A 20,797-nucleotide genomic window follows, 5' to 3' on the forward strand; every position below is an offset into this window, starting at 1 on the left:
ATGAAAACTGTCATATATGGCAAAGGTGAATGCAGTATTGCCTTTGGGAATAGAAGTTAAGTATACAAGAAGCATATTAAGTTAATACATACTTTGGGCAGGCAGATACCTGGCAATACTGTAAACATAAATTATAAACTTGTCTTCTGGCATCTCCATCTCTACTATTTTCCTTAAACCCAGAGCTGGACTCATCGTCGTAGGTTCTACTCTCTGAAATGCAAGAGGGAGAAAAGAAGTATCTGGAGCAGAGGTTTATTATCCCTATATGTTAAGAGTGAACATTTAAAAGGTGTTATCCTAGAGAATTATATTTAAGTGGTGTATTTTTGATTCAGGATTTTATTTTAAGTTATTTTATAGATTATAAATAACATCCTTTCTTCTTCTTCCAAACACTCACATATAACTACCCCTCCTTGCTCTCTTTCAAATTCATGGCCCCTTTTCCCATTAATTGTTGTTAGCTTACACAAAGAACCATGGGCAACTAAGGAATGCTGAGAGCAGGAAAATTGTCTTCCTTAGGGAAGAGCAATACCAAGTGGTCAGTCCTAAATACATAAAAGTATGTATACAGACTCATCATGCTGTACTTGTGTTTTTAGGCACACACACACACACACACACACACACACACACACACACACACACACATACACACACACACAAAGAGCAAGCTAGAGGGGGGGATTTTAATTTTCCCAAATGAAATGTGTAGCCAAGGTTCAGAACAAATGTTCTCAGTCCCGACTGACCATGAAATCACTGTAGGGCTTCTAAGAGATTAGCAAAGTGTTCAATTTCCAGAAAATTTAGTAGGAATCGGTGTTGTGTATAACCTAGACTTTTGAGAAATAAATACAATTAAATTGAAAACTACCTATTCTTTTATTTGTTTGAGATGAAGTCATACTATGGAGTCTTAGTTGCCCTGGAACTCACTATCTAGACCAAGCCAGCCTCGAACTCATAGAGATACATCTGCCTCTGCCTCCAGAATGCTAGGATTAATGTCCTCAAGTTTATTCATGATGGTAAATCATGAACATATTTATGACTAAGATGTCCTTTGTACTTTTCCACATATTCTAAGCAACACTGGGAATTTACAAAATCCTAAATATAGTCCCTTCCTATTAAAAATGCAAATAGAGCTGGGGATGTAGCTCAGTGGTAGGGAACTTGTCCAGCGGATCTAGGACACTGAATTCAACTCCCATCACTGTAAAACCATTTAGTAAACTAAGTCTTATTAAGGCACTGATTCTCAAACTTTAGAATGTACCAACACAGCAAAATATTCTATAGGGTTTTTAAAAGACTGCCTTTCTCCACTCATATACCATATCTTTAATGAGGCAGTTTTTTTCCCTCTTCTCTTTGTCTAGTAAAGGTAGGAGGCCAATGCCTATAGTCAACAAATACACTGCTACAACTCTTCTGTCTCTCTCTTCTCTCCCCTTACTTCTTTCCTTCTTTCTCCTTCTCCCATCCCATCCCTTCTTCCTCTCCTCTGCTCCCTCCTCCCCTCCCCTCCTCTCCTGTCTTCTCTTTTCTCTCTCTTCTCTTTTCTTCAGCTTCCTGAGCAATGGGATTACAAGTATTTACCACTACTATACTTGGCTTAGTAATAATATGCTTTCATGGCAAGTTTCATGTGTAATACTAATACTGCCATTTGGAGCAGTATACTTGCAAAGACACTGAATTCATTAGCTCTATGTTTCAGGTTCCCCTCCGAAACCTATCAAAAGCTGATCTTAATGGGACTTAGTTACAGAGTACAGCCAATTTCAAATAATCATTCTAGAACTGTTTATTGAGCACTGACATATCCATCATTTACATTCCCTCCAGTTTGACAAAGATGCTATTTACATGTCAAATTCAGGTGTAAATGTACACTAAGGCTTGTCAAACATATTGAGATAGTTGAGATCTAATTCTCTCACAAGAAAAACAAAGACATTAAGATGTTTTCAAGTGTGGGCGATGAAGATGAAACAGGCAGATTGTGCTGACCCCTGACAAAGGTTGAAGTAATCACATGTATGAGGGCTAAAGCCGAGCCTATGTACCATAGAGACTGACAAAACTTTTCTACAGCAGATTCCTCCCACGTCTTTCCAAAGGCCATGTCAAGCACTCCTTTCACAATACTCAGCCTTAGACTCCCAATTCCATTCCAACTTTATCCATGTTAATCTCTTCTCCATTCAAAAGTTACTTGGGCTTGTTATATTTCAAATATTTTGGTAGAATGAGGCATTTGAGTTACTGAATTTAGATAAGGTCATACTGAAGGATTTGGTGATACAGTGTGTGTATTTCAAAGAAATTTTCATGAAAGGTATCTCTAAGGAATACCAAATAGTGGAAAATCAGAAATACAGTAAATTGTTGAGGATTGGTCTGCTGCTATGTATTGTAATGCTAAATTCTGTACCCCAAGGTCTATTTGCCTCAAGTGAATTTTCACAAATACCAGTTTTTGTTGTGCAAACCCTGCTACTTTAATTTAAAATTGCCTGTAGCAGGGCAAAAGAATGGTAGGCAGGGCTTCTGTAGAGAGGAGGAAGAAGGCACCAAGGGGGTAAATCAAGGATGCATAGCCCTGAGGGCCAGTCTGTTGGAGTAGGAGTGGACCAGGCAGAACAGAGCAAGTGATGTCTCAGTATTACTGATGGTGAAGTAGAACAAATAGCACAGAGGGTTGATATCTGCCCAGCTCTAGTACTACAAAGCTTATTACAAATATAGAGATTTGGAATCTTTTATTTGGGAACTAAATGATCTAAGGTGGGGTAGAAACTCCCAAATAACATTTTCCACAACAGTAGATGATAAATAACTTTGTTTTGAATACACATGACAATGCAGGGAGTTGACCATTCCTCATATGCTCTCCATTTTTGGAAGTAGGTAAGATAATTTAGTTTGTAGGTGGCAATGTGAACAATGAATGCCATTATTCTATGCAACAGAGAAAGTAGTCAAAATCCTAGAGTTCAGCTCCACAGGTGAGTTAGGCCTGATCTTGTAGAGATCACTTAGTATCTTCAATTGTAGTTAATTGAGAATTTCTTGCCCTGCCTCCCTTCAATCTTCAAAACCAAATCGCCATAGCACATAGCAAGTACACTCTCAATAAGTATTAGAGAAATGAATAGGCAAATAATGATTATGATTGTGAAAAAATACACTATGAAATCATCCCATGAAAAAATAGTAGGAGTTAATATAACTTCAAAAAATATTTATTCATGCATATCTGAGTGCACATATCATGCACCATATGTGCACAAAAACCCATAAACATTAAAAAGGGGGGTTGGACAGTTGTGAGCCACCATGTGGGTGTTGGGAACTGAACCCAGGTCCGCTGCAAGAGCGTACAGTACTCTTAACTCTGAGCCATCTCTCTATTTCCTATTAGAATTTTTAAATGGCACGCTTTCTCAGTTTATCTCAACATCATTAGCAACAAACATTATTAATCCATAGGAAGCTGGCAAGCTTACTTCTGCCAGTCTATCATTTCATTTTGCTTTCTCCCAATACTACAGATGCTCCTTCCTGAGAATTTTCTAAAGTCCACATCTCTTCTCAGAGTTACTCATTCCTTCTTCTCCAAGTGGTATTTGTAAGCAATCAATTAACCAGGTAAAATAGCCTAGTCCATAATGGTACCTAAAATGGTTCACAGGCAACCAGATGGCTTTAAGCATTAAGACACATAAAGAAATGGAGAATTATCATCAGCCTTTTTATCCAACAGGGGAAAGTGCAACAAGATGTTTTAAGTATCTGAGTATATATGTTCAACCAAATGATACCATCACATGCTTAGGTTATTGGTTTAGGAATAAAGTCTAAGAGGTACATTTTCATTACATTGATAAAAGAGTGAACAAATGAAGGGAAAAATAAAACTTAGTGTCCATTAATGTAGTTTCTAATTTTAAAACTTGTGTGCATGCAATGGAATGTGTGTGGAGGTCAGAGGACAGTTTGCAGGAGCAAATCTTTACATCTACCATGTGGGTCACAGGAACTGAACTCAGGTTGCCAGGCTTGGTGGCAAGTGCTTATATCTACTCAACTATCTTACCTGCCTCATCAATGTTTTACAAATATTTTTTGAGATGTGGTCTCATAATGTATCTTCGGCTGGCCTGGAACTCACAGCCTCAGTCTCCTGAGTGCTGAGATTAAAGGTATGTGTGACCATGTCCAGTATATCTTTATTTTAAAAATTATGTGTGTGTCTGTGTGCATCTATACACATGAGTTCAGGTACCCTGTGGGAACCAGGAAAGGTCACTGAATCCCCAGGAGGCAGATTTACAGGATGTTGTGAGGTAACTGATGTGCTGCTGAGACACAAAGGCAGATCCTCTTGAAATGGTAGTATTAACTTTACAGCCCTGATAGTAATATTTTAAAAGGTAAGTCTGACATGGTTGCAACATAAAAGAATGAACAGCTAGTTGTGGAGCTAAGTGGTAGTAATAAATCTAACAATTTTTTATTCAAGTTAAAAGAACAGAAACTATTTAATTCATACCAACAGAGAACACATTCTTTATGTCATAAATACTTTTGTCCATCAAATCTCTTCTATGGATATCTAGGGTATCCCAATACAAACTTTGGATTAATGTTGCAGAATTTTCCTAGTTATATAATAAATTGTCCATTAAAAGGTCTTAAAAATTAATGAACAGTCATCATTAAATTACTGGCTAAAAACTATAATGATTTAAACTTTACAGTGGATTAAAACCAAGTAAATATTTACTCTGTTTCTCTTTACATAATGTTCTGAATTGAATGAGTCTCCTATAGGCTCACATATTTGAAACTTTGTTCACCAGTTGGGAAGGTTATGGTACAGGTCATTGTACAAACTCTGTTGGAGGAATTATTCCACCAGCAACAGGCATTGGGAGTGTCTTGCCACACTTCCAGCTGGCTCTTTCTGCGTCATGTGTACAGCATAATAGAAAGCATGATTTCTTGGCTTCCTGATCCTGCTACCATGCATCCCTGCCATGGTGCACACTTTCTTATCCCTCTGGAACTGTAAGCCAAAATAAACTCTTCTATTTATAAATTGCTTCTGGTCATGGTGCTTAATCGCAGCAACAGAGAAGTAACTAACGTAGAAGATGTTACTAGAGAGTGAGCTATTAAATCAGGCAGCAAAGCTGGAGGAGTTAAGCCATCCAAACCCTCGGAAAGTAGTCCCAGACATCCCACATAGAGCTACAGGATTTGCTTATATGTATGCCTTGTGAGCTTTCAGTCTCTCTGTAGTCCAGTATTTCCTCATCATGTCCCCCTTCCTCCCTTCTAAAATGATAATGTGTAACCTGTGCCATCGTATGTTGGAAGTATATTATTTGCTTTTAGATCTTATCAGTGGCTAGAGATTGTCTCGAGTCTCACAAGATATGCTGGACTTTGAAATTTCAAATAGTATTGAGATTGAGAAAGACCATGGGCACTTTAAGCATCAGAGTAAATACATTTTGCATTATGATATGGCCATAAGTCTATGGAAGCCAGGGAGAGGAATGCAGTGGTCTGAACGAGACATTTTTCCATAGACTCATGTACTTGAATAATTGTTTCCCAGTTGGTGGTGCCTTATGGAGAAGGTATGGAGATATGCAACCTTACTAAATGAAGTATGTCACTGGCTTTGAGAGCTTCTAGGTCTGTTACACTGGCAGCCTGTTCTTTCTGCTTTGTGTGTGTCATTAAACATGTACCAGCTACCTGCTCTTGCTGCCACACCTCCCCACCATGATGGAGCCCTCATTTCCCTGGAACCATAAACCAAAATACTTTCTTTCTTCCATAAGTCACTTTTGAGCACGGTTATTTATCATAGAAACAGAAAAAATAACTAATGTGCATAACAACCCCCACCCCCAAATCATAGAAAATGAGCTGGGTATGGTGGTATATACTTAGAGACCAATGCTGGAGGCTCACTGAGTTTCAGGGAACTCTGGGCTATATATTTCTGCCCTGTCTCTAAAATAAACAAGCAAAACAACAACAGCAACGAAACAAAACAGAGGCTAGACACATGGCTCAGGAGTTAAGAGCACTGGCTGGTCTTCTAGAAGAAATGGGTTTGAATTCTAGTATCCACATGTTGGCTCCCAATTGTCTATAGCTCTAGTTCCTGGGGAATCCAATGTCCTCTTCTGGCCTCTGTAGGCACCAGACACACAAGTGAGTACACAATTTAACATGCAGGCAAAACAACCATACATACAAAATAGAAATAATTTTCAAAAATCCCATGGAAATTGTATAGTCTATCTTGTGATACTTAAAATAAGATGGTCTGGGTTATGCGAACATATTAAATGAACATGCTTTCCTGTTTTTATTTTTACAAAATCAAAATTCATCACAGACAATAATTGAAAGTTACTTTCAATAAGTAAAAACAAAGCCTTTATACATTATTCTGACAAAATTACTTTACTTAGCATTACTTTGGTGCTAGATGTTTGCTCTAATATTTGCGGAAGATGTATAATATACAGAAAACTAATGCTAGCTTTGCCAAAGACATCTAGAAAAATATGTCCCTCACACTTTTACACACAATATATAGAACTATAAAATCTGCCAATGTGGAAATTCCTTGGAATTTCGCAATGCACTGTGAAATACACAAGGCAAAAGAAAGCATCTTATAGAAATGATGTCCAAACATCCTGTCATGTATGATGTTTTTGTAACTGGAATACACCTTATCTATAGACACACACACAAATGATGGCTCAGAAATATGTGGAGGAACAGAAGCACCAGTTATTTAAGTTACACTTGATCACGAAGACGAGCAAGCCTCTGTGACAGTTCATCCTAGGGGAAGCCAAATTTACAAATTATCAAAGGCTGTAACAAATATTAGCCACAAAATTTTAATCCTCTTCCATTGTAAATAGAATTTAAAAGCTTATGAAATTTATATAAATGTTAGGCAATTAGTTTTTTAAATATCTCAAAAGAAACTGCATTTAGAGCAGTATGAAGGTTAGCAAAACAATGTAAGAAATGAAATGTGCATGCAAATTGAAAATGCCCACCATTACAGAGCTAATGGTTTCTCATATTTTCTTCATTTATAATGATGTATCATGGTAGAAAAATATTCTTCATAAAAATGTGAATATGTTTTCTTGTATGCAAATATATTGCATATAAATATACATTTTCTAAATTTTAATTTAAATATAAATCAGGTACATGAATTAAAATAAAATTCGATCTCTACCTGCTCTGTAGAAGCAACACTTGCACCAACAGACCCTGTCTGACCCTGTGGTAGTTCCATATTGAGATCGAGGCTGAATAAAGACAAAATTAAAAATAATCAGAATCAAAGAATGTTAATATAGACATTTTACAATGATCATATAGGCACTGTAAACGAGAGCACTATAACCTTTTATTTTAAGTACAAATCAAAGCATGTTTACATGTAAATAGAACTTGAATGTCTTCAGAATCATTTTGAACATGTGACTGGTGGTTTTAAGTACTTTCCTTGAGCTACAGAAGCTTTAGGAGCCAGATTAGTTCAGTGTTCCGTTCCTGAATTCTCTTAGTAGAACCAATAATTTCTCTTTTTTGATGAAAAAAATTTAGATTTTTTTCATTCTATTTATTTTTTATTTAGTTTCATTATTTTTAAATCCAAAGCATAATTTTCCGTTTATCGAAAATAGATTCCTCTTTCTTACAGTATATCTTGATTATAGTTTTCCCTCCGAGTTCTTCCCCACCTTTTCTCCCCTCTCTGGATCTACTCCCTTTCTGTCTCTCATTAGAAAATAATCGGCTTCTAAGACTTAAAAAGTAAATATAACCAAATAATCTATAGTAAAGTGAAGCATGAACCATCACATGGAGGTTGGACAAGGCAACCCAGCAGAAGGAAAGGAGCCACAAGATCAGGCAGAAGTATCAGAGACCCGCTTTTTTATTCACTCGAAAGTCCTATAACAATACTAAGCTGAAAGCTGAAACATATATCCTCAGGACCTGGTGCAGACTGCGTAGGTCTTATGCTTGCTGCTTCACCCTTTGTGAGCTCATATGAGCCTTGCTCAGTTGATTCAGGGGACCTTGAAGAACCAAGGATTTCATCCAACTACACAATGTTTTTTTTTTCTGTTTCTGCATATTATTTATTTATTTTTATTACGTATTTTCCTCAATTACATTTCCAATGCTATCCCAAAAGTCCCCCAACCCCCCATTCCCCTACCCACCCATTCCCCCTTTTTGGCCCTGGCGTTCCCCTGTACTGGGGCATATAAAGTTTGCCTGTCCAATGGGCCTCTCTTTCCAGTGATGGCCGCCTAGGCCATCTTTTGATACATATGCAGCTAGAGTCAAGAGCTCCGGGGTACTGATAAGTGGACATTAGCCCAGAAACTTAGTATAGCGAGATATAAGGTACAATTTGCAAAACACATGAAACTGAAGAAGAACGAAGACCAAAGTGTGGACACTTTGCCCCTTCTTAGAATTGGAAATAATGACCCATGGACGGAGTTACAGAGACAAAGTTTGGAGCTGAGACAAAAGGATGGACCATCAAGAGACTGCCATATCCAGGGATCCATCCCATAATGAGCTTCCAAATGCTGACACCATTGCATGCACTAGCAAGCATTTGTTGCAAGGACCGTGATATAGCTGTCTCTTGTGAGACTAGGCTGGGGCCTAGCAAACACAGAAGTGGATGCTCACAGTCAACTATTGGATGGATCACAGGGCCCCCAATGGAGGAGCTAGAGAAAGTACCCAAGGAGATAAAGGGATCTACAACCCTGTGGGTTTTTTTTTAAAGAATTAATGCAGGTGTCCCAAGTTCCTATCACCCCAGTGAATGAGATAGCACATGTGTAGATCTAGGGCTGTTGTTTGTTTACCTGTAAGCTTCATGACCTTAATCTCTATTGTACTATTCTTCTAGGATATAAACTATTTTTCTATTTGTCTCGAAAATAATGTATTCTAACAGGAAAACTATACAAATAAAACAGTAATTTTAAATGGCATTAAGGGATGCTATTGGCAGATTTTTTTTGAAAGGCAAACATACCCTATACTAAAATTTCATTATGAGAATTGTTAACTCAAGCAACTAGATATCTAAAAGTCCTTAATACTGGAAATTAATGTTTCTGTATCAGTTGTTCTACCTGCTTCTCTTGCTTCAGTTACTGATTAATTAATTTCTCAATACTGGTCTCATTTTCCCAAGAAACAGCTAGCAATATCTAAACACATATATAGCTGTCACAACTGGGAGAAATGGTGCTATGGCCTTACCTCTGGACCATCTCCAAGTATTTCATAACATCAACCGCTGACTGAATCTAGCTCCAGAGGCTTGCTGGAGTTGATGTCATTATGGTTTGAAAATTCACATTTGTGTGTGTGTGTGTGTGTGTGTGTGTGTGTGTGTGGCTAGAAAAGGGGGGGTAACTGTTAAAAGACCTTGAAACAGTATCTCTATAAAATGTCAAAACTCCAAGCTGGATGAATGGGTTTAAAGACAAATTTTTCACTCCATAGCAAATTTTTAGAAGGACGTATACCTTTTCAGTCCAGGGCTTCACATATACTAGGCAGAAACTCTGAGCAAAATACTAACTTCATATTATCAACATGTAAGACCTCTAAATGTCAAATGCAGATTATTTAAAAGGATTTGAGTGAAAGGACCTTACCCAGCTTCATCTGCCATTTCCTGGAGCAGCATATCCACTTGGTTCTAAAATAAGAAAACATGAATTCATAGTTTTGTAGTATTAGTTGTTGGATGGCTTTTGGGTTTGGTTTTGCTTGGGAAACTTATTTTTAACGTTTAAAATAGGGGCTATAGTAACCATGTCTAGAGGCTCACAATTGCCTTTAACTCCAAAACCTGAGGGAGATAAAGCCTCTGTCCTCTACAGGAACATGTTATCACTAGTACACAGTTCCCTCACTCCCACATAATCAAAAGTAAAATAATAAAACTTTTGTAAAATAAAACAAACAACACATACACACACACACACAAACTTCTTGCCCTTCAAAACTTTTAAAACAATCCTTTAAAAATATTTTAGAGGCCCATTAGTCGTGCAAACTTTATCTGCCTCAGTACAGGGGAACGACAGGGCCAAGAAGTGGGAATGGGTGGGTGGGGGAGTGGATGGGGGAGCGTGTGGGGGACTTTTGGGAGAGCATTGGAAATGTAAATGAAATAAATACCTAATTAAAAAAAAAACAGAAAAAAATATTTTCGCCACAAGGGGGCGCTACACGATTTCAGACAGCAACTTGAATGTTACGCTTTATTTTATTTTATTTTTATGGGAAAAATATTTGTTCAAAACAAATATTAACAAATTATTTTATATTCTAAGCCACAAGGAAATAGCAAAACATCAAAGAGAAGAGAGAAGACAAAAACTGAAGAAAAGCAGTTTACTGTCTTTCACTCTAACTTGATAATAATTAATTGACCAGGCCCTGTCTTGGCCTGTTTCCCCAAGAACCTTTTCTAGTCTATCGTTCCCTCATAATTGTGGGCTAAAATCACATTTCTCCTGAGGGTCAGAGGTTAAAGGTTGCAGATGTGCTTCTCTAGGGCTCTTAGTGGCTGAGGCAGATGTGCAAATGTAAACGTCTGATAAGTTTCTTTACTGAGGGAAACCATTTCTCACTGGCGACAGTGACAGTGGAAGGGGACGGCCCTAGAACATTTAAGCTGTGGTACTTCAAGGGCTGATGCAGGCAGCCTAGTGTGTGCTCCTGGTCCCTTCCTTCCCTAGCTCCAAGTACTGTAAAGTGGTAGGACAAGCTGTCTCTGTTCTTTCGGGAATGTTAAGCTTTAAAGTCTAATACTGAAGTTGTCTGAACAATGCTGCCAGTCAGACTCACATCTCAGTAATGTAATACTGCATGGGAGTGATCCAACTTATAAAGCTCCAGTAGAACCCAGTTTGGTTGTATGTAATAGATTTAAATTAGCTTAATTAGTTATTCTATAAAATAATACAAATCTGGCATTATGTTGACTTTTGACAAAAATATTAACAGACAAAATATACTTATATTATGTATCTATGGCACAGAACCCTATGCGGGTTTAACTGTAGGCTTAGCCAACTGCAAAACATAAACAATCAGAGAAGAAATTGTACCCATAATATAAGACTTTTCTCCTTATTAGCATTTCAACAACTCAGAAAGTGAACTACAGCATTTATATTGTGCTAGGCATTCCTTGTAATTAAAAGGCAATTAATATTGTATGAGATGTATGTATGTTATATGCAGACTCTAGACTAGACTGGAGCAAAAACATCAAATGTTTAAGTATATATGTGGGCACTGAGTTAAACATTAAACAATCTATGTATCAAAATATCATGTTACCCAATATTATGCACCTATTAAATTGTGTTATTAAGATAAGAGTATTAGCCAGCATGTGGAAACAGGTTCTAGATTCTATATATGTGATCTAATAGAATCACCAGAATTCCAAACCATACTCGGTGCTAGGTAACATTATCCTCTAAAACATTCTTAACTATCTGAGGGCAGAGCAGTAGCAAGCTTACCACCTGCACTTGGGCTATGTTTCTCAAGGTAAGGAGATGATTTATGTTCATAAAACCATTATATTTTAAAAGTAGGTGATTTGTGTTTCGACAGTGGTTCCCAGGCTGGCCCAGGCAACCCAGGCTGGCCTGGAATTTACTCCATGGCACAGGCTGGTCTCAACCTCTTAGAAATCTTGCCTCAGCTCCTAAGTACTATGATAGGCAAGCATGTGTCACTATGGCCAGATCGATTCAGCTTTAAGAAACCACTGAAAGTAAAGATGTTACTCTTACCTGTGGTGTCGTAAGGGTAGTAGTGCTACTCATTGTATCTTCCATTTGCTGTGTCTGAACATCCAATGTTTCAAACTGATGTTCAAATTTGTCCATTAAGGCAGAAATCTATAAAGATATGGTCGTTAGAAAAATGTATCCTGAAAAGATGTTAGCGGAACATCAAGTGAGAATGGTACTTCTTTAGAGCTTACCTTCTCAAGGTTCATACTCCTCAATGTAGCATCCATAGATTTAACTACACCTGCCATGGATTTTGTCACCTATGTGGAATTCAAAACCGATTGAGCAACATGTAAACTTGTTAATCTTCAAAGCACACTGCTAATATATCAACTTAGGAAACTTGTCCATAACTTCTTTCACAGTAAAACTACATTATGCATCTTGGTATAGGTAATATTTTATATTATTTATGTTTCCTTAGTAAAAATGGTTGAAAAGTTCACTGACAAAATACTTTTCCTCACTAAATCCAATTTTCTATGAAGTCCTTTATTTACATCCTATAATATCATGCAAAAGACACCGACTTGTGGCTTATGTAAATCTTCTTCTTTTCCTTAAACTCTGTCAGTATTACTTTGATTGACAGATGTTTGGTCTTACCTTGCCCATTGTTACTGCAGTTTGAACTCTGGCTGCCACAGCATCAACCCTAGCACTCATTCTCAAGAAATTGATTGCTTGGTTTTTCTGACGGATTGCATTTTCAGCATGTATTCTTGCAACTTCTGTATTGCCCTTCTGAATGGCCTGTTTTAAACAAGTAAAATAGTGTTGCAGAAAAATAACAAACCAAGATACCAGTGAAGACAAGGAACAAAAGTACAAATATTTTAAAAACGTAAATGATACCATATTACCTCTAGCTTATAAGAGCTTTTAATTAGCTTTTGGATAGCTAATTATGATTAAAATAATAATGGAATAATGTACAATCCTATTTTCTTTTTAATCTCATGATTAGAAAATGCATGTGTATTAAAAGTTTAAGATATTAGAATTTGCTGCACATGGCACATACTTTTAATTCCACAATCAGGAGGCAGAGGCAATCCGACTCTGAATTTGAGACCCACCTTACCTACATATCAAGTTCCTCTGCTACATAGTGAGACCTTGACTAAAAATAAATAAATAAATAAATAAATAAATAAATGAATAAATAAATAAATAAACTAAAAGTTAAAAATTGATCATAGACAGAATTCCCATGCTAATTTCACTATAATTTAGTATAAACTATCCTAGTATTTAAACATATTTTTATATATAAATTACATAGCTTGTACCAAAAGCAGGTGCATAGAATACAGTTTTCTATCTTGTTTTCTCTTGTGTGAAAAAAAAAAATCACCTGAAGTTAAAACAAAGCTACATCATTATTTAAAAAACTACCAATCATACATAAAGTGATTCTAGTTATTACACAGATATTAAGCAGTTTCTGTATGTTTCTACTGTATAAAAATGCTATATGTAACAGGAATCCAGCCTTTTCCTGGTATCATCCATCGCATCAGGGATAACACTAAAAGAAAAACAAATTTATCTACAGAAAAAACATTAAACAAAATGAACAGTTCAGACAGTCCTCTAACACAACAAAGTAGAATAGGTAGTATGGAAGTAAGAGAAATTCAAGAAGGAGATCCCAGTTTTTCAATAAAATAAATAGCAATTTATAACTCGCCTAGTATATGTAACTGCACATCCTTTACAAATGTTTTCATTAAGACAAATATCTACATATTGAATTACTGGATACAGATATACATTCAAAGTTAGCTTGAGCCTCCTGAATAGTTGGGGTTGCAGGCATATACTACAGGTTTGCCTCTCACTCACGCATGCATCTACTGCCTTCCAACAATAACTGCCTCCTTGACTGAAGCATTTCCTACTGGAATATATTCAAGGGATTTGGTTGGTTTGATGCCAGTTTGTTCATTTTAGCTGATTAAAAATTCCTACAAAAGAAACACCTGCACGTGAATATAGAATTAAAGTCGAAAATAATACCTTATATTAAAAAGGCTTTCTCTCAACGCAGTCACTCACTCTCTGAGAGCCTAGCATCTAGCAAATACAATGCAGTACTTTAGGCACTGGGAATTTAGCAGTGAACTCAAAGAAATCCCTGGGTTTTTTCGGAACGTACAATCTAAGCACAGCCTGATAATAAGCAAGATGACTAGAAAATGGTAAAGGTGGCAGGTATATAAAGAGGTGGCACATGCCTTTATTCTAGCACTTGGGAGGCAGAGACAGGGAGGCAGGGCAATTTCTGAGTTCAAGGCCTACCAAGGCTATATAGTGAGACCCTGCTTCGGGGTCAGGGGATGGGGGTAGTAGCAGGTGTCAGGGAGAGAAACAAAATAATATGACAGTGAAAAAAAGAAAGGCTATGAATCTGAAAGAGAGTAAGGGGGTATATGAGATGACTTGAAAAATGAGGAGGGAAGAGTAATGCTATTATAATTTCAAAAATTAAAACAAAATATTTCAAATAATAAAGAAAAGTTAGGATTCTGATTCTTGAATTTGTAGACCCTGAAAAGGATTTTAAATGTAGTGAGCTGTGAGGAAACATGAAATACAAAAAGGCTTCTCTATCTTAGTGAGAGGAAGGAAGCATGGCAATCAAGTCGTGGATGTTTAGCACAGCAAGCAGAAAAATGCCAGTGAAAAGAAACCCAGCTAGGAGTGGGTGGGCTTAACACAACTAAAGAAAGCCTACAAAATGGTCAATCAGAAATGAAATCCAGTAATCAATCAGATATGGCTTTGGAGCTATTTTTAAAAACTCGAAATTTTTATTTGGAGAGAAGAGATGAAGACAAAGTTCTGAGCAGAACACTGACACAAGTTACTACTTCTGTCTTTCAAATCTTTCCTTTGGCTATGGGACTGAGGTGTAGCTTGGTGGTTCAGTGGCTGAGTGCTTGTCTAACAGGTGCAATGGTGTTGGGCTTGATTCCTAACACTGAGGGAAAAAGGAAAAAAAAACTAAAATAAAGTAAAACAAAAGCATTTTGGGAACAGAGTCAAAACAAAGAGGGCAATTTGAAGATTATTTGCAGTAAGTGATGTAAGATAAAGATGCCCTGGGTGGAGATAAGGCTATTTTAAGGCTGTTTGTTTTAACTGAATGACACAAAAATGCCTTACAGGCACACAGCAACACTGTACTGGAGGATGGCATATAAGGAGCTCCGTTTCAAGTGTAATTGTTTTCCCCTTGGTGATCTGAGTAGAAGCAATAAACAGTTGTAAACAGGAATCGTCACTTTAGGTATATTGGCTAGGCTAGATTTATTCATCATCATGCAAACTTTATCTGCCTCAGTATAGGGGAACGCCAGGGCCAAGAAGTGGGAGTGGGTGGGTAGGGGAGTGGGGTGGGAGGGTATGGGGGACTTTTGGGATAGCACTGGAAATGTAAATGAAGAAAATACCTAATTAAAAAAAAAGAAAAAATTCTAGAGCCAACTTAGGCTAGAAACACAAAAGGAAACAACAGCTTGAAAAGGAGTGAATGTGATTTCCTAAAAGTCAAATCAAAAAGGGATTGAAGGAAGGGGTAAGGAGCTCTAACAGATGCTCCTGGTGATTCTGATAAAATGTGCATTAAGAACTGATGATTGGAATGAGCAGTGTAAACATTCTTGGTTTCCATTTTTGGATTCCATTTGGGGAGAGATGTTAACTGTAAACAAAGAATAAAACAAAACAAAACACCCCCCCCCCAATGGAAGAAGGTAGAATTATAGTTAATAAAAATAACTGGCTCTTCAAAGGGTCTTGCAAATAATAAAAAAGTGGACGGAGCATGAAAGGTTCTGGGCCTAGAACTTAATGGTCAGTTGTTTCCCTAGCACCAAAATCAAATAAATGAACCCCCAACCCCCCCCCAAACCCTTAGATAACAACAAAAACAATGACAGAGCATCAAGAGGCAAAAAAATAAAATAAAAACCTGAACAAATAAGCAAAAAACAACGACAACAACAAGAAAACTCTTGCATAAGAGCTTTTAAACACTTAAGGTTGAATACGTGGTAACACAATTTAGTCAGCACACAGGAGAAAATTGATAATGTTAAACAGATTATTACATGAGTAAGGATGATTGGCTGAACAGGCCTCAGCACAGAGGAGCAGCAGACTCCTTTTAATTCTTAGAACCATGGCCAGCTTATCTATTTGTAGAGGAAGGAAGGACAGTCTATGGCAACTGAGGCCGTTATCTACTGGGACCACATATCTCTCAATGAAGTAGAAAGCAAGGGCATCAGTCAAATTTCAGTAAATTTCATCTTTATGTTTACAAAGAAGCCATGATGTAGTCACTGAAGTGAATGAAAGAATACATGGATTAAGGAAATACATTATAACCCACCACCATATTATGATGATTCTCTTAAGTCTTTTTATATCTAATAGCTTGGAAATATGTATAAAAGTACACTGAACATACTCTTATGCAGCCATTTTTATTGCTAAAACCAATCCTAAAAAGATTTATATGCAAGAATAAGGTACTTCAAATATTAAAAGAGTTTAGATCTAGAGACACAGTTCAGTTGCTGAGTACCTGCCTAGTATGTGTAAGGCCCTAGGTTTAATTTCTAGTACTGCAAACAAACAAAGAAATCACCAAACAGCTATTATTTAGATATACAAACAGAGGAATAATTGAGTAAATTATAATATATCAACATGATAAAATGGCATTTTATGAACATAAAAGGTTTACAGATAGTACAGATAATTAATTAGTTAATAGCATGGGAGGCAAACCTCATAATTTAATAACAACAGGAATACATAAGCCATTTTTCATGTCCTCTGAGTACTAATCGCTGAATACTTACTCAGGTATCAATGCTAAAATATTTAGCAAGACAAGTCTAAGTGGATCAAGGAACTCCACATAAAACCAAAGACTGAAACTTATAGAGGAGAATGTGGGGAAAAGCCTCAAAGATATGGACACAGGGGAAAAATTCCTGAAGAGAACAGCAATGGCTTGTGCTGTAAGATCTAGAATTGACAAATGGGACCTCATAAAATTGCAAAGCTTCGGTAAGGCAAAAGACACCGTCAGTAAGACAAAAAGGCCACCACCAAATTGGGAAGGGATCTTTACCAATCCTAAATCAGATAGGGGAGTAATATCCAATATATACAAAGAGCTCAGGAAGATAGACTCCAGAAGATAAAATAACCCTATTAAAAATGGGGTACAGAGCTAAACAAAGAATTCTTAACTGAGGAATACTGAATGGCTGAGAAGCACCTGAAAAAATTATTCAGCATCCTTTAATCATCAGGGAAATGCAAATCAAAACAACCCTGAGATTCCACCTCACACCAGTCAGTATGGCTAAGATAAAAAATTTAGGTGACAGCAGATGCTGGTGAGGATGTGGAGAAAGAGGAACACTCCTCCATTGCTGGTGGGATTGCAAGCTGGTACAACCACTCTGGAAATCAATTTGGTGGTTCCTCAGAAAATTAGACATAGTACTACCGGAAAATCCAGGAATACCTCTCCTGGACATATAAACATCAGATGTGCTATAAGGCCACCGGGAAACTTTAAAGTAGTAGTTCTCAACCTGTGAGTAACAACCCCTTTGGGAGCCAAATGACCATTTCACAAGGGTTGCATATCAGATATCTTATATGTTAGATATTTGCATTATGATCCATAACAGTGGCAGACTTAGAGTTATGAAACATCAACTAAAGTTTACTGTCTTTCTGCTTGTCATGTCCAACAGGCTATTTTGAATTTTCTTATATATTTTACCTGTCAACCCATCTTCACATGGATTGCTTCTGCTCTTTTAGTCCTGGATCTTCCCAAATTGTTCCTTTTGGATCTTTGCCACTTGTACGTTGTTCATCTCCTCTCTCCTATCCCATTGCATTTCCCAGACTGGTTTAGTTAGTCTGGTGTAGACCTCGCTGCTTACTCTCTCCCACATGTGCCCACAGTTCTGGCACTAAATCTTACCATATCTGTTATCTCCTGAAGAAATCTACCTCTTAGATTCCTGAGAAAATTAATTTCTTATCAGGCCAATACATCAGATAGCACATATCACTTAGCATATCAAAAGTTCAACATTCTCCTTCAAAGAGCCTGATAAACTGTTGGTACTTTTACACTGAAACAAAAGCCAACACCTCCATCTAACCATTTGCCCAAGCTGGAACCCAAGAGTCACTCTTGATAACTTCTTCTTTTCCCCTCCCTTATCAGTCATCAAATCTACATTCTATCATATTAATAGCTTTTAGTTTTGTAAAACTTTAATTTTTATGAGTGCTTTGTCTGCATGCCTGCCTGTGGATGACCCCTTATTTGTCTGGTATCTACAGGGGCCAGAAGAAGATATCAGATCTCCAGGAAGTAGAGTCAAAGAGTTGTGATCATCATGTGGGTGCTAAAAATTGAACCTGAGTTTTTTGGAAGAGCGGCAAGTTTTCTTTCTTTCTTTCTTTCTTTCTTTTTTTTTTTTTTTTTTTTTTTTTTTTGGTGGCTTTTAAGATAGGGTTTCTCTGTGTAATCCTGGCTATCATAGAACTTACTCTGCAGACAAGGCTATAAAAACATGCACCAAAGTGCTCTTAACTGGTGTGGCAGTTTAAATATGCTTGGCTCAGGGAGGTGTGTGGACTTGTTGGAGGAAGTGTGTCACTGTTGGGGTGGGCTTTGAGAGACCCTCCTCCTAGCTACCTGAAGGCAGTCTTCTGGTTGCCTTCTGAAAAAGATGTACAACTCTCAGCTCCTCCAGCACCATGCCTGCCTGGATGCTGCCATGCTTCATGCCATGATGATAATGTATTGCTCCTCAGAACCAGTAGGCCAGGCCAGCCCTAACAATGAAATATTATCCTTTATAAGAGTTGCCTGGGTCATGGTGTCTCTTCACAGCAGTAAACCCCTAAGTAATACAACTGCTGAAAAAAATATCTTCAGTCCCTCAAGAGTTTTTAAATTCCTTACTCTGTCCCTGTTCCCATTAATACTCCCCTAACAAAAGCAACTTGTCGTTTCTTGTTTTAACAATCACCATCCATATTTTGAACAAGAGGGAAAATATTAATTTAAAAATTCCCCCTTCATATGTCTGTATTGTTTCTGAAAGCTTTTTTTTTACAATTTATTTTAAAACTTTCAGACATGAATACTATAATTATAACATCCTCTTTTCCTCCAGCCCCTCCTGTGCCTTCCCCATTGCCTTTCAAAATCATGCCTTCTTCTCACTCATTATTACTCTCACATTCATTATTACTCTCACATATGAAAATGAATACATTGATATCTGCTTAGTCCATTTAGTGGTGCTTATGCATATATATCTTTAGGGTTGACCATTTATTATGGGAAAACAACTAATAAGGGTATTAATCTCTCTGATTCTCTCTCTCAGAAGTAATTGCTCATAGCTCTTCATCATGGGGTGAGGCTTCGTGAGATTTTCCTTGTCCACAAGGGCCTGTAAACTGCTACTGCCATTATCCAGGTCTTGTTGAGAGTTGGAAGTTGCAGCTTGCCTATTTTTAGTTTCAAGGGTCTTCCAGCCTACGAATCTTAACACTTTATTTTTTTGTAGAAAGTCAAAAAGTAAGCAATTTAAACTATGTAGTCATATTGCTAGGATAGACAATGGATCAGGAAATTTGAAGAGGAGGCAGGTTCTTATAAGACAACTTAAAATATTCAAATACTTTAAATTAAAACAGAGTTAGAACTAAGGCTCAAAAGACAAACACCTTATGTTGTCCCGTGTGCTTGGCTTCTAGCTTACAATAGCTAAATATGTATATTTAGGTTGGGGTAAGTATGGATAGAGGCCAGAAAATCAGATGGGGTCCATGAGGCTTTGAGGGAGGTGTGTAAAAGACAGAATACAGAAAATTTATCATAAAATGGGAGATGAGAGAGGAGCAGGGGAAAGAGAGAAACAACCAAAACTAAACATGTGAGAATTACATAAGGAAACATTATGTGAAGGCTAATAATAAATAAATCAATAAATAATAAAACAAGAACCCTTTCAAAGAAGCAAGCCTCAAAACCTATTTGCCACTGTTTTTGGTAAAAATGACAAAATATGCAGCGATGGCCACTAAATGAAAAGACAAACATTAACAGATTCTATTATTTCTGCTGTGAAGCTACCAAAAAGCTAAAAGGTAAACTCACAGTATAAAATCTGGTTAGCCATTTCTTATCTCAAATATCTACTCTGAGTTTTAGACAATATTGAGTACAAAGTTAAAAATTTGGAGTGTAGTTAATTATTTCTTCCTCAGTTGGCCCAGTAGTAAACAGCTTTCACACTTAATGCTCCATCATCCTAGGCAGGACACAATTTTCATGCCCATTCGAATAAAAGCATTAACAAATAGGGATTTTCTATTTCTTTCTCAGTTAATTTGCACAATTTGCTCCATTTTATGAGGCATGTAATCCTTTCCCTGACTTCTGGTTTTGTGAAAAAAATTCTCTGAACTTTTCTTGTGGTCTCTAGTTTTTGTGGGAAGATATTTTAGGGAAAGTGTTCTAAACTGGCGTTGCTTTATTCAAAGACCCAGGTGACTTCACAGTTCTGCAGTAATACGATCTTTCTAGTAACTACTTAACTCTTAATTGTAGCACAAAAAAATGCTACAGACTTATGGAGGAATTAAAGTGGCATGTTTGTGTTGGGTAATGTGCACCCCCTTTTATGATACGGGTCACTCTAAGAGGCCAGTCCCCATGGTCTAAAGAAAAGAGGCCATGTCATCTAGCCCTGCTTATCTCTCTCTGAAACAGGGAGTAAAGA

General features: G+C 37.1%; 2 protein-coding genes across 2 annotated transcripts in view; one reads left to right on the forward strand and one right to left on the reverse strand.

The window, feature by feature from the left end:
* Nucleotides 1-1,794: 1,794 nt before the first annotated feature.
* 2610002M06Rik (RIKEN cDNA 2610002M06 gene) overlaps nucleotides 1,795-20,797 on the reverse strand; it is a 33,584-nt gene continuing 14,581 nt past the window's right edge. The window contains exons 3-8 of the mRNA NM_025921.3: nucleotides 12,552-12,698; nucleotides 12,137-12,205; nucleotides 11,943-12,050; nucleotides 9,780-9,823; nucleotides 7,310-7,382; nucleotides 1,795-6,897 (exon numbers count right to left, since the gene is read on the reverse strand). Coding sequence (NP_080197.2) covers nucleotides 6,853-6,897; nucleotides 7,310-7,382; nucleotides 9,780-9,823; nucleotides 11,943-12,050; nucleotides 12,137-12,205; nucleotides 12,552-12,698 — 486 coding nt within the window. The 3' untranslated portion in view covers nucleotides 1,795-6,852. The remainder of the gene's footprint in view (nucleotides 6,898-7,309; nucleotides 7,383-9,779; nucleotides 9,824-11,942; nucleotides 12,051-12,136; nucleotides 12,206-12,551; nucleotides 12,699-20,797) is intronic.
* Nucleotides 11,634-20,797, forward strand: part of Tent5d (terminal nucleotidyltransferase 5D) — an 80,322-nt gene continuing 71,158 nt past the window's right edge. The window contains exon 1 of the mRNA NM_001271008.1: nucleotides 11,634-11,694. The gene's annotated coding sequence lies outside the window, so the exon portion shown is untranslated. The remainder of the gene's footprint in view (nucleotides 11,695-20,797) is intronic.

The sequence above is a fragment of the Mus musculus genome, chromosome X (assembly GCF_000001635.26).
Source record: "Mus musculus strain C57BL/6J chromosome X, GRCm38.p6 C57BL/6J".
NCBI classification, from domain to species: domain Eukaryota; kingdom Metazoa; phylum Chordata; class Mammalia; order Rodentia; family Muridae; genus Mus; species Mus musculus.